Source organism: Tachyglossus aculeatus, chromosome 24 (genome assembly GCF_015852505.1).
Source record: "Tachyglossus aculeatus isolate mTacAcu1 chromosome 24, mTacAcu1.pri, whole genome shotgun sequence".
Taxonomy (NCBI): domain Eukaryota; kingdom Metazoa; phylum Chordata; class Mammalia; order Monotremata; family Tachyglossidae; genus Tachyglossus; species Tachyglossus aculeatus.
Window position 1 is genome coordinate 7,646,589 of NC_052089.1, and position 14,472 is coordinate 7,661,060.

The window sequence follows — 14,472 nt, forward strand, 5'->3', positions numbered from 1 at the left end:
AGACCCCGTTTTACGGATGAGGTAACTGAGGCCCAGAGAAGTGAAGGGACTTAACCATGGTCACAGAGCAGGCGAGTGGCAGAGCCAGGATGAGATCTCAGGTCCTCCAAACCCCAGGCCCGTGTTCTTTTTATGGTTTGTAATAATCGTAATATTTGTTAACTGCTTACTATGTGCCAGGCGCTGTACTAACAGCTGGGGTAAATACGAGCAAATTGGGTTTGACAAAGTCCCTGTCCCATATGGGGCTCACAGTCTTAAATCCCCGTTTTACAGATGAGGTAACTGAGGCACAGAGAAGGGAAGTGACTTGACCAAATTCACCCAGCAGGCAAGTGGCAGAGCTGAGATTATAACTCAGGTCCTTCTGACTCTGGGGTCCATGCCTTACCCATCAGACAACACCGCTTCTCTTCTTGTTATGGTGATTGTTGCTGCTTTTGCCGTTATCATTACGTTGGTTAAGCCCTCACTGTGTGCTAAACACTGCTGCAGAAGCAGGGTTAGTAGATCGGGGATCATAAGGGGCTTAGATCAGGCCCCCTCCCTGTAGATTGGGCCCTGGGACCCACAGCCAGATGCAGCCCTGCCCACGGGCTCGGATTCTGCCCTCGATTGCCGGGAAATCGCATCGGCAGCCGCTGAACGCGCCGAGCGCGGCGGACTGAAAATGAGGGCTCAGTTCGGCACCACAGAATTCTCACCCAACCCTGGTGGGGTTTCCTGTATTCTGGGTGTTTGAGATGTGGCCTGAACCGAGCGTAGGAGTACTGTCTTGCTCTATTCTCAGCCTTCTCAGTGTCCCTGCTCCTGACCTCACATCCTCAGTACTGGGGGCGTCCCTCTCGCAAATTACCCCTCACGCTCCCCCCTACACGGTCTCCGCAGCGAGGCCAACAAGTCACGCCATCTGGGTTCCGCTCTCCTCTCGGCCTCATGCCTGCTGTGTATCTGCGGGCAAATCACTTCATCATCGTCATCATCGATCGTATTTATTGAGCGCTTACTGTGTGCAGAGCACTGTACTAAGCGCTTGGGAAGTACAAGTTGGCAACATATAGAGACGGTCCCTACCCAACAGTGGGCTCACAGTCTAAAGGGGGGAGACAAAACCAAACATACTAACAAAATGAAATAAATAGAATAGATATGTACAAGTAAAATAAATAAATAAATAATTAAATAAATAGAGTAATAAATATGTACAAACATATATACATATATACGGGTGCTGTGGGGAAGGGAAGGAGGTAAGATGGGGGGATGGAATCACTTGTCTTTTCTGTGCCCAGGTTTGCCCATCAATCGATCAATAAATTATGGCTCCATACATAAGAGCTGTGGGACTGAGGGAGGGATGGATAAAAGGGGGCAAATCCAGTGGAAATCCAGTGGAAAGGCAATGTAGAAGGGAAGAGGAAATGAACGCTTTCTCTGTGCAGAGCACCATACTAAGCGCTTGGGAGAGTATGACAGAACAGAGTGAATGGACCTTCTCCCTGCCCATAATGAGCTTCCCATCTAGAGATCTACAGCAGTAGCCTGGAAGTCAAAAGGACCTGGGTTCTAATCCCCGCTCCGCCCCTGTCTGCTCTGTGACCTTGGGCAAGTCATTGAACTTCTCTGGGCCTCAGTTTCCTCATCTGGAAAATGGGGATTAAGACTGCAAGCTCTATGCTTGCTCTAGGAGAAGCAGCCTGGCTCAGTGGAAAGAGCGTGGGCTCTGGAGTCAGAGGTCGTGGGTTCAAATCCCGGCTCTGCCAATTGTCAGCTGTGTGACTTTGGGCAAGTCACTTCACTTCTCTGGGCCTCAGTTCCCTCGTCTGTCAAATGGGGATGAAGACTGTGAGCCCCCCGGGGGACAACCTGATCACTTGGTAACCTCCCCAGCGCTTGGAACGGTGTTTTGCACGTAGTAAGTGCTTAATAAATGCTGTCATTATTATTATTATTATGCGGGGCGAGGAATGTGTCCAACACAATCATCTCATATCTATTACAGTGCCTGACACATAGTACACACTTAATACAATTATTATTATTATTATTATTGCAGTGGGGTTCCCACATCCTCTCTCCTATTTAGGCTGTGAAACAGGGACAGTGCCTGACCTGATTCTCCTATGTCTTCCCCAGACCTTAGGAAATACCACAGTTATTGTTATTATTATTATGTCAGCTCACCCCATGAAAAAGCCTTCTTTCCCAGAATGTCCCAGAACTTTGCTTCTGAGCCTTATGAGGGTAAACAGCCAGTGTCAGCTTCATTCGTTCTTTCATTCAGTCATATTTATTAAGCACTTACTGTGTACAGAGCACTGTACTAAGCGCTTGGGAAAGCGCAATAAAACAATAAGCATTGACATTCCCTTCCCACAATGAGCTCACAGTCTAGAGGGCTTACGGGCTTTGTAATCTCCTCGTGGGAAACACAGTACAGTACAACTGAACCCATAGATGCATTCTCTATCCACAGTGAGTTTAAAAGTAATGATGATGATGTTGATAATAATAATAATACAGTGCTTACTTTAATATGCCCAGCATTGTGCTAAACAATAAAATAATCAAGATTAGATACAGTCCGTATTCCACAGAACGTTCATGGCCTATGAGGTGGGGAAGAAGGGGGCATTTTACAAGAGAGGAAACTGAGGCCTAGAGAAATAAAATGACACAGCAGACAAGCGATGGAGCCGGGTTAGGAACCCAGGTCTCCTGACTTCTAGTCCAGAGCTCACTCCTGGGCTCATTAGTAGAATCAATCAATCAATGGTATTTATTAAGTATTTACTATGTGCAGAGCACTGTACTAAGCACTTGGGAGAGCACAACATGACAGAGTGAGCAGATCTGTTGATGGAGAAGCAGCGTGGCTTGGTGGAAAGAGCACGGGCTTTGGAGTCAGGGGTCATGGGTTCAAATCCCGGCTCCGCCACTTGTCAGCTGTGTGACTTTGGGCAAGTCACTTCATTTCTCTGGGCTTCAGTTACCTCATCTGTAAAATGGGGATTAAGACTGCGAGCCCCATGTGGGACAACCTGATCACCCTGCAATCTCCCCAGAGCTTAGAACAGTGCTTGGCATATTGTAAGTGCTTAATAAATGCCATTATTATTATTATTATATGTTCCCTGCCTGCACCAAGTTTACAGTCTAGAAGGGGAGAGAGACATTAATATGAATAAAAGTAAGAGCTCTCCACAAACACACACACACACACGCACATCCCTCTCCACCTGCTCAAGGAGTAATTTAGATGCTTGCGATACCGTGAACCTTTGAAAAACATTTTTTTCAACTTGTTGGTGTGGAAACTGCATCTGAAAAATGGCTCATTTGGGGTGATTAATCACCAGAGACCCGCAGGGACAGTCGGAGAGCCCGTTATCAATCACATCTTGTTTTCGTGCGCGGGGAATGAAATGATGCTCATAGTTGGATGGGACTCATCGTTCGCAGGCTGCATCTGATACCTGCCCAGGCTCGGAGGAAGGGTGGACGGGGGCCCGATTAAAAAACGTTCAGAATTGAGGACTTCAACCGGGCAAGGCCGAAAGGGTCGGCATCTCTTTTGTCTCCGAGTCCTGACCCTGGCCCCAGTCCAGGAGAGTGGAGAGAGGGGTGGAAGAAGCTCTGTTTTAGGACACGCACATGATATATGCTCTCCTTATTTGGCTTTTCTAACATACACATACATGCACAAACACACGCTCACAGAGAGTGAAGAAAAACCTCCCCTCATTAACACAGGGAAGCAGCATGGCCTAGTGGAAAGATCGCAGATCTGGCTCCTGTTCCCAGCTCTGCCATTTGTCTGCTGTGACCTTGGGCGAGTCATCTATTCATTCATTGTCGTATTTATTGAGTGCTCACTGTATGCAAAGCACTGTACTAAGCGCTTGGGAGAGCACAGTACAGCAGCAGACACATTCCTTGCCCACAGCAAGCTCACAGACTAGAGGGGAAGACAGACATTAGTATAAATAAATGAATTACAGATATTTGCGTATGGGCCGTGGGAATGGGAGGGAGATGAATGAAGGGAGGAGTCACGGTGATGCAGAAGGAAGAGGAGGAGAAGAGGGCTTAATCAGGGAAGGCTTCTTGGAGGAGATGAGCTTTCAGCAAGGCTTTGAAGTGGGGAAGAACAGTTTTCTGTCTCATAGTACAGTGCTCTGCACATAGTAAGTGCTCAATAAATACGATTGATGATGATGATAGATGATAGGAGGAGGGAGGGCGTTCCAGGCCAGTGATAGGATGTGGGCGAGCGGTCAGCGGTGACATAGACAAGACCGAGGTATCTTGAGAAAGTTAGCATTTGAAGTCACTTAACTTCCCTGGGCCTCAGTTTCCTCTTCTGTAAAATAATAATAATGATGATGATGGCATTTGTTCAGTGCGTACCATGTGTCAAGCACTGTTCTAAGCACTGGGGGGATACAAGGTGATCAGGTTGTCCCACGTGGGGCTCACAGTCTTCATCCCCATTTAACAGATGAGGGAACTGAGGCCCAGAGAAGTGAAGTGACTTGCCCAAGGTCACAGAGCTGACAAGTGGCAGAGCCGGAATTTGAACCCATGACCTCTGACTCCCAAATGGGGATTAGTACCTGTTTCCCTCCCACTTAGACTGTGAAGCCCATATGGGACAGGGACTGTGTCCAACCTGATTACCTTGAATCTACTCTGGGGCTTCATACGGTGCCTGGCACAGAGTAAGCGCTAAGTAAATAGCAGTTATTCATTCTCATTCAATTCATTCAATCATATTTATTGAGCGCTTACTACGTGCAGAGCACTGTATTAAGCACTTGGGAGAATACAGTACAACAATAAACGGACCCATTTCCTGCCCGCAATGAGCTTACAGACTAGAGACAAATTTACAGTCTATTTTTATTAGAGCCATAGGGGAATCAATCAGTCATTGGAATTTACTGTGAACAGAGCCCTGTCATCATCATCAATCATATTTATTGAGTGCTTACTGTGTGCATAGCACTGTACTAAGCGCTTAGTACACTGTCCTAAGCAGTTGGGAGACTAGAATACAACAGCAGTATGGCCCAGTGGATTGATTATTGGAGTCTGCTTGGGTTGGGGGGACTTTCTTGGTGTAGACACTCAGACCTCTATGTTCCAGGTGACGCTCCCTCATTCACTCCCAAGGGACTCTCTAATGGGGCCCGCAAAGGGATGCACTGTTGGCGAATAAGGGTTGAAACTCTGCGCATTTTGAAGACTGGGGGCTTTGCTGTTTTTGCCCTGAAGATTGGGGATAGGAGGGAAATGGGTTGCTAATGATGTTTAATAATTGTGTATTTTTTATGCGTTTACAACATGCCAAGCACTGTACTAAGCACTGGAGTAGATACAAGGTAGTGAAGACTCACACAGGGGTGACAGTCTGCGTGCAGAGGAATCAGTCTATCAACGGCACTCATGGAGCGCTGACTGTGTGCAGAGCACTGTACTAAGCTCTTGGGACCGTACAATAGACCAGCATTACAGATACATTCCCTGCCCACAGTGAACTTATAGTCTAGAGGGGTAGACAGACATTAACATAAATTTTATTTGTACATATCTATTCTATTTATTTTATTTTGTTAGTATGTTTGGTTTTGTTCTCTGTCTCCCCCTTTTAGACTGTGAGCCCACTGTTGGGTAGGGACTGTCTCTATATGTTGCCAATTTGTACTTCCCAAGCGTTTAGTACAGTGCTCTGCACATAGTAAGCGCTCAATAAATACGATTGATGATGATGATGATGATGATAAATAAATAAATTACAGATGTGGACTTAAATGCCTTGGGGCTGGGAGGTGGACGAATAAAAGGAGGAAGTCAGGGGGACACAGAAGGGAGTGGAAAAAAAGGAAAAGAGGACTTAGGGTAGACCTCTTGGTGGAGATGTGCCTCCAATAAGAGTTTGAAGTGGGGGAGAGTCATTGCCTGCGAGATATAATAATAATAATAACATTTATTAAGCGCTTACTATGTGCAAAGCATTGTCCTAAGCACTGGGGAGGTTACAGGGTGATCAGGTTGTCCCTTGTGGGGCTCACAGTCTTCATCCCCATTTCACAGATGAGGGAAGTGAGGCAAAGAGAAGTGAAGGTGACTTGCCCTAAGTCACGCAGCTGACAAGTGGCGGAGCTGGGATTTGAACCCATGACCTCTGACTCCACTGGGCCCCACTACTTCGGGTGCTCCAGGGCAGAGGCAGGACGTGGGTGAGAGGTCGGCGGCCAGATAGATGAGATTGAGGTACAGTGAGAAGGTTAGCATTAGAGGAGTGAAATGTGTGGGTTGAGCTGTACTGGGAGAGTAGCGAGGTGAGGTAAAAGAAGGGAAGGTGATGGACTGCTTTAAAGCAGACGGTAAGGAGCTTCAGTTTAATGCGGAGGTGGATGGGCAACCACTGGAGGGTCTTGAGGAGTGGGGAAATATGAACATTTTTTGTAGAAAAATGTAGAAAAATGATTCCATGGGCTAAAGAAGAGAGAAGTAGGTGTGCTAGTCCAAGGGAATAACAATCCTTTCTTCGTCTGCCCCAACTACAGAGAGGAAGAGAGCTACATCGAAGATACGCCGATTTATGGTAACCTCACTCAAGTGTCTCCTGGTGAGTTATACTTCATCACGATCCCATTAAACAACTGCGCATTAAGTACATGTTCTGGGAAGAGGCAGAGATTAAAATTGAGAGAGAGGTCACATCTCTTTCAATCTTTCGGTTGTTTACAGCTGTGTCCCCTCCACAGATCACTTTAATCGCTCTTTGAAAGCCATCAGGGTTTCAGATCTTACTGTGGGTTTTGCTTCTTCTAGACTGTTGGTGTGGGTGTGCGTGTCTCTGTGAAGCGTTTTGTCTGCCTTCTGCTTTGTGAGCGTGGAGATGCCAGGAGGCCTGATAGAAGTGTTAATTGTCAACTGCAACAAGGCTCTCTCAAGTAGTAGTATTAGTAGGAGTAGCAACAGTAGCGTTAGTGGTAGTAGAAATAGTTGTAGTAATATAGTGCTTATTGTGGGCACTGAACGGGAGTCGACAGGTGTCAGAGCTCTGGTCGTGCTGAGGATGGAAACTGGCCTTAGCCACCGAAGCACCTGATCTGGTCTGGTCTGGTCTGGTTTGATCTGGTTTGGTCTGGTTGGGTCTGGTCTGCTCCTGTCCTTCGTGTTCGTTATCCCACAGGCAGAATCGGTTTCCCTTTCACCTTTCATCCACAGTCTGGCTTCTCTTGAAACAGCAGAGGTGGAGAATCAACCTGGCAAATTCATGGAGAAGACTACCTCTTTCTCTCTCTCCCTCTCTCTGATTCTCTATGCCTCTCTTTCTCTCTGTGTGGTATTTTTTAAGGGCTTACTATGTGCCAAGCACTGTACTAAGCCCTGGGGTAGGGACAAGATCATCAAGTCTCACATGGGGCTCAGAGTCTGAAGAGGAAGAGAACCTGGATTGAGTCCCCATTTTGCAGCTGAGGGAACTGAGTCACAGAAAAGTGACTTGCCCAAGATCACCCAGCTATGTGACGGAGCAGGGATTCATTCATTCATTCATTCATTCAATCGTATTTATTGAGAGCTTACTGTGTGCAGAGCACTGTACTAAGCGCTTGGGAAGTACAAGCTTGCAACATATAGAGACGGTCCCTACCAAATGGATTAGAACGCATGTCCTCTGACTCTTAGGCCCATGCTCTTACACTAGGCCAAACTGCTTCTCTACATCTCTGTTCCAGTCTTTATCTCCCTCTCTCCCTCTTTCTATATCTCTGTCCCAGTTTTTATCTCTCTCTTCCTATGTCTCTGTCTGGTCTTTATCTCCCTCTCCATTTCTCTTTCTCTCTGTCTCTGTCCCTGTCTTTATCTCCCTCTCTGTCTCTCTCTGTTTCTCTCTATGTCTCTGTCCCTATCTTTGTCTCCCTCTCTCTGTTTCTCTGACTCCCAACCTCCCTCTCTATCTCTGTCTCTCTCAAGTCCAAGTTTCTCATTACATGGCAGAATCAGCATCCTAAGTTCTCCTTCATGCCGATGCCTACGTTTGGAATGCACTGACTAGTTATAGGAGCAGTTTCTTCTTTTTTTCCCAAGTGGGATATTGCTGGGACCCTGGGGGAGAGCGGCCCTCTCCAGTCGATGAGCAAGAGGCCCAGACTTTTTGTTCCTGATTGCCAGGCTTGAGGGGGAGGTGGGTGGTCCCAGTATGTGCCAGGAAAGAGCACTCCGGGGGGGAATTTTGAGTCAATTCCCATTTCAGTTCTTTCTCCTCACGGTGATTGTTTCCCTCTCAGAACCAGTGACCGAAAGCTGCTATGAACAGATGCGAGCCCGGCCTCCGAGGTCCAGGAACGAAGAGCAGGAACCCCCTGTGAAGGTGATTGCCCCCTTGCACCTGACCCTCTCCTGACTCTCTCCCTTTCCCCCACCTCTAGACTGGAAGCTTGTTGTGGGATTGTACTCTCCCAAATGTCCGCTTGCAGTAAGCGCTCAATAAATAGGATGGATTAGAGTTGTGGCGTGGCCTAGCAGAAAGAGCATGGACCCAGGGAGTCAGAGGAGCGCCTCTGACTTCCAATCCCGGCTCCACCACGTAACTGCTGTGTGAACTTGGACAAGTCCTTTGACTTTTCTGTGCCTCAGTTCCCTCACCTGTAAAATGGAGATAGGCTGTGAACATCATGTGGGACAGGGACTGTGTCTGACCTAATTAAGTTGTATCTACCCCAGCTCTAAATACAGTGCTCGGCACAAAGTAAATGTTTAACAGATACCACGGTTATTACTATTATTATTTCACTGATTGCTTGGGATGGGGGTATCCAACCCACTTTCATCACTGCTGAATCGTGGATAATAATAATAATTATTGTGGTATTTGTTAAGCACTTACTATGTGCCAAGCCCTAGACTAAGAGTTGGGATAGACACAAGAAAATCAAGTCCCACAGTCTAAGTAGGAGCAAGAACAGGAATTGAATCCCCATTTTATAAATGAGGTAAATGAGTCACAGAGGAGTGAAGTGACGCACCCAAGGTCAAACATCAAACAAGTGGCGGGGTCCAGATTAGAACCCAAGCCCTCTGACTCCGAGTTCAGTGTTCTTACCTCTGGGCCACGCTTCTTCTCTGCCTACCTCTGGCCACCAGAGCTGGGACTATGGGGATGGTCAACATGGATGGACATTTATTCCTCTGTTCCCCAGGGTCTCTCCCAAGTGCTTAGTACAGTGCTTTGTGCAGAGTAAGCGCTCAATGAATACGATTGAATGAATGAATGAAGTGGTCAGGCCCTGGACATTGGAGCAGTTTTCCTGGGAAATCCCCATTCCAGATTGGGAAGTGACGTCAGTGTGGACACTGAAATAAATAGACGCTTTGGTGGGGCGGGGGCAGGGGCCACTGATGGGGCAGTTCCCTCTGACAAACGGGCTCTTCAGCACTTTGGATTTTCCTGTGACGAGGACATATGATTTCCGCTCTGCTCCAGGGGACCATGAGGCCTTAGAGACACCAGAAACTCTGCCCACTCTGGGATCCACTGCTCAGAAACCCCAGGGATAGAATTTCTAAGCCACCCGCTGGAATCTTTTTTTGTTTTTTAATGGTATCTTTTAAGCACTTATTATGTGCCAGGCACAGTGCTAAGCTTATCAGGTGGGACCCAATCCCTGCCCCACGTTGGGCTCAAAGTCATCATCCACATTTTACAGTTGAGGTAACTGAGGCACAGAGAAAGGGTTTTTTTTACATTTTGAGAGTTGTTTAAATGATATTTGCGAAGGACTTATTATGTGCTAGGCACTGTACTAAGCACTACGTTTGATACAAGCTAATCAGGTTGGGCCCAGTCCCTGTCCCACATGGGGCTCACAGTCTTCATCTCCATTTTACAGATGAGGCCCAGAGAAGTGAAGTGACTTGCCCAAGGTGACAGAGTGGACGGGTGGCAGAGCCAGGATTAGAACCCAGGTCCTTCTGTGAGCCCACTGTTGGGTAGGGACCGTCTCTATATGTTCCCAACCTGTACTTCCCAAGCGCTTAGTACAGTGCTCTGCACACAGTAAGTGCTCAATAAATACGATTGAATGAATGAATGAATGACCCCCAGGCCCCCGGGGGGTCTATTCACTGGGCCACACTTCTTCTCCATTTGCCTGAAGAATTTCATGAGGCAGATTTTCCCTCGCTCCCCTGGGTGTGCTCAGCCTCCCTTGGCTAGAACGAACCTTGTGATAAGTGCTCTTCCACAAAATGGACTATCAGCAGCTACGCTAACTCCCTCCTCCCTGCAATTTGTTTTAGTGAGCCACTCGGATGAGGATCATGCGTACTGACTATGGTACTCTCCTAAAGGCTTACTACAGTGCTCTGCATTTATGGTATTTGTTTAGCATTTAACTCTGTGTCAAACACTGTTCTAAGGTGCTGAGGTAGATACAATTGAATTAGATCCGAGCCAGTCCCTGTCACGGTCTAAGTAGGAGGGGCAACAAGAGAACAGAGATGTAGGAAAGTGAAGCGACTTGCCCGAGGTCACACAAAAAAGCATTTGGCAGAGCCAGGATTAGAATCCAGGTCCTCTGACACCCAGGCCTGTGTTCTTTCCAGTAGGCCATGCTGCTTCCCGAATGCTCAATAAAGATCCTTGATTATTTGATGAATTATTAGCTCCCAAGGAATTTCCTACTCTGGGAAGACATCGAGAATGGGTAAAAATCCATCCATTCCCCCTTCTCCTAACACAGACCTCGCCCCCCAACAGCGAAAAGGCTGGACCAGTAGCCCTCTTGGTTTGTCCAGATTAGCTAAAGACATTGGCTGCACATCAGAAAAACCCCCGAGTTTTCCCCTCTCCAAAGGCGAGGATGACTTTGTTGCTGGCCCGGGACCTCAGAGAAGCAGCATTGCCTAGTGTATGCATCCCAGGCCTGGGAATCAGAAGGGCCTGAGTTCTAATCTCGGCTCTAACGCCTGTCTGCTGAGTGACCTTGGACAAGTCACTTCATTTCTCTGCACCTCAGTTACCTCATCTGTAAAATGGGGATTAAGGCTGTGAGGGGGACAGGGACTGTGTCCAACCTGATTAGGTTGTAACTTCCCCGGTGCTTAGAACAGTGCCTGACACATAGTAAGCGCTTAGCAAATACCAGAAAAAGTACTTACCCTAGAACCATATTCCTCATGGGGAATGTTCCAGAACAATTCTACCCTCTTTTAACCTCAGCCAGTCAATAAATCAATCAATAACATTTATTCAGCACTTACTCTGTGTAGAGCACTGTACTGTACACTTGGGAGCAACATCATCATCATCTCTAATGATATTTATAAAGCACCTACTGTGTACAGAGCACTGAACTAAGCACTTGGGAGAGTGCAATGCAACAAATTTGGCAGACGCATTCCCTGCCCACAATGGACTTCCAATCTAGAGGAATTGTACCATTTCCACTGCACAATTCCAAGCACTTCTCACAGTGCTCGGCACCCATGAGTTGCTTAATAAATCCCACCGATTATTATAGAGGTAGTAAGCGTGATCCACATCCCCAAAGAGCTTCGAGTCTATGAGGGGAGACAGACACAAAAATAACAATAATAATAATAATGACTCCGGTATTTGTTAAGCGCTTGCTACATGCCAGGCACTGTATTAAGCCCTGGGGTGGATACAAGCAAATTGGGTTCCCCTTGACCCCACCCTAGGCTAACCTACACTTTTGGGCCTCTCCCCAAGGGCTCTTCAGGGGATTTCTAACCTCCTCCATCTCCCACCTACCCAACCTTCCAGCAGGGCCCAGTGGCTGGGAGAATATGGAGGTAGTGGCAACAGGACAAGAAGGTGACATCATTGTTACCCTTTGGACATTTGTTATTCACCCCATCCTCAGTCCCACAGTGCATGCACCTATCCGGAAATTATTCATTTACACTACTGTCGGTCTCCCCATCTAGACTGTAAGCTTGTCGTGGACAGAGAACATTGCAGTAATAATGTTGTAACAATAATAATAATAGTAATAATTATGGTATTTGTTAAGCACTTACTATCACTGGGGCACATAAAAGGTAAGCCGGTTGTCCCAAGGGGGGCTCACAGTCTTAATCCCCATTTTACAGATGAGGTAACTGAGGCACAGAGAAGTTAAGTGACTTGCCCAAGGTCACACAGCAGACAAGTGGCAGAGCTGGGATTAGAGCCCATGTCCTAGGACTTCCAAGCCCGTGTTCTTTCCACTAAGCCATGCTGCTTCTCTCTCCCGTGCACTTAATACAGTGCTCTGTACAGAGTGAGTGCTCAATAAATATGATTGGTTGATTGATTCTCTTCCGCCCTGAGCCCACAGGCCAGAGCCTCAGCTCCCAGACCAAGGACTTTCTGGGCAAAGCCCCCCAGGGACAAGAAGGGAGGAAAATGGCCTGAATCCCTGATTTCCCCATGTTGAAGCAGGTTTATCAGATGGAAATAGCTCTGCTGCCTCTCCTAGAAGCAGAGATTAGCGCTCATTGGCATTGGTTGGTCGAATACCTTAATCCTGTCTTCTGAGCCCAGAAACCTTGGACAAACAACAAAGTTTCCCTAAGAATGATTCTGGTGTTTATGAAGTGTTTACATTGTTCTCTGTCTCCCTAGCCTGAGGACATAAACCTAAATAAACAGGAGAGGTGCTTTTTGCTGGAGAGAGAAAGAGAGAGAGAGAGAGAGAGAGAGAGAGAGAGAGAGAGAAAGAGAGAGAGAGAGAGAGAGAAGAGTGAGATAGGGAGGGGGAAATAGAGCGGGAAAAGGACAGAGAAAACAATGAGAGAGTTGGAGAGGGAGAGAAGGAGAGAGGGTGGAAGAGAGAGTGAGAGATAGAAAGAAAGAAATAGAGGGGGTAGAGAAAGAGAGAAAAATAGGGAGAGAGAGGGAATGAAATTGAGGAAGGAGAGGAGTAGAGAGAATGAGAGGGATAGAGGGAGAGATAGAGGAGAGGGGAGAAGAAAAGGGTAGGGGAGAGAAAGTGAGAGAAGGAGAGAGGAGAGAAAGAATGAAAGAGAGGGAGAGAGAAGGGGAGAGAAAGGGAATGAGGGTGAGAAAGAATGGAGAGAGTGAGAGATAGAGAGAGAGGGGAAGAAAGAAAGAAAAAGGGAGCGAGATAAAGAGAGGAAGATAGAGATAGTAAAGGAGAGAGGGAGAGGGAGAAAAAGAGGGAGAGAGAGTGAAACATAGAGAGAGAGAAAGGGTGAGGGGGTTAGAAGAGGGAATGGGAGAGAGAAAGAAAGAATAAGAGGGAGAAAGGGCAAAATGGAGAGATAGAAGGAGAGGGAGAGAGAGAGAGGTGGAGAGGAAGGCTGGGACCCTGGATGTTAGAGCCAAGACAAATATTAGCAAATGAGTATCTGTCCTTCTCCCTAGGCACAGCCTGAAGTCCAGATGTGCTACGCCTCTCTAGATCACAGCTTCAAGGGGAAGTCCAGGAAGCCCAGGAAGCCCAGGAAACCTAAGGTCCGGGCAGCCGACCTAGATGAAGATGAGCAACTGTCCCTGAATGGCCCCAAGACCCCCCTCACCACCTACCACCAGAGCGATTCGTTCCAGGCGGGTATCGCCGAGGAGAGCATCCACGACGATCCCGTGCGCCTCTTCGGCTTGATCCATGCCGAGAGGGAGCTCGTCAACGGGCAGGATGGCAACCCCTCTCGGTAACCCGGAAGAAAACGGCCTCCAGCCCCGTGACCCAGCAGAGATCTCCATGGACCGAATGAGTCAGGGGCACGGAACAATGTCCTGATCACCGCAGGTCTGCACCGTCTGAGGCTGACGCCAACCCGACTTGCTTTCACCATTTCTCCAGAGGGGACGGAAGTTTCCAGGGCAGGGGGAGGATCCTGGGAATAATGGGCGCAAGAGTAATGATCACCCACGGTGGTGAGAAGCTCGCAGCGTTGGGTCAGGGTGAGGGACAATGACATGACACAAACGTACAGAAAAAAGAAAAGATTCTTTCTGTGATCAGGGCCTTCTCAGTTTTCTGGCTCACTCCCACCTCACTGGAGTATTCTCCAGAGACCACCTGAGACCAAGAATGAAATGAGATAAAGAAATAAGGGAAGGGAAGCTGAGTGACGGAGCGGAAAGAGCACAGGCCTGAAGTCGGAAGACCCAGGTTCTAATCCCAGCTCTACCGCTTGCTTGCTCTGCTCTGCAACCTTGGACAAGTCACTTCACTTCTCAGCCCCTCCATTTCTTTAAAATGAAAAATGTGGATCCAATACCTGTTTTCCCTCCTACTTAGGCTGTAAGCCTCAAAGGACAAGGACTCTGCTCAGATCATCATGTGGCTATCCCAGTGCTGGACACTTAATAAAGCGCTTAATATATACCATTATGAAACAAAATCAGAGACAATGCCACCCCAAGACCCATCCGCTGAGAGAGAACTCTTTTATTAACCCAGTGTTCTGCCCAGCTGCTTGTCC

At 47.6% G+C, this 14,472-nt stretch overlaps 1 protein-coding gene across 1 annotated transcript; it reads left to right on the top strand.

Moving 5' to 3' along the window:
• The first annotated feature begins 382 nt into the window (after nt 1-382).
• LOC119945115 (T-cell receptor-associated transmembrane adapter 1) lies at nt 383-13,962 on the top strand. Its single transcript, XM_038766141.1, has 5 exons — nt 383-460; nt 575-718; nt 6,508-6,634; nt 8,304-8,386; nt 13,409-13,962. Exons 1-5 carry the CDS (start codon nt 383-385, stop codon nt 13,697-13,699), a joined length of 723 nt encoding a protein of 240 aa, XP_038622069.1. The 3' UTR covers nt 13,700-13,962.
• The last annotated feature ends 510 nt before the right edge of the window (nt 13,963-14,472 follow it).

Excerpts from the sequence above, each read along its gene's own strand:
- LOC119945115 (XM_038766141.1), top strand. The coding sequence starts at position 383 with ATGCCTTACCCATCAGACAACACCGCTTCTCTTCTTGTTATGGTGATT. Across the intron at positions 719-6,507 it reads TCTCACCCAACCCTGGTGGG|AAGAGAGAAGTAGGTGTGCT; the intron begins GTTTCCTGTATT and ends CATGGGCTAAAG. Across the intron at positions 6,635-8,303 it reads CCTCACTCAAGTGTCTCCTG|AACCAGTGACCGAAAGCTGC; the intron begins GTGAGTTATACT and ends TTTCCCTCTCAG.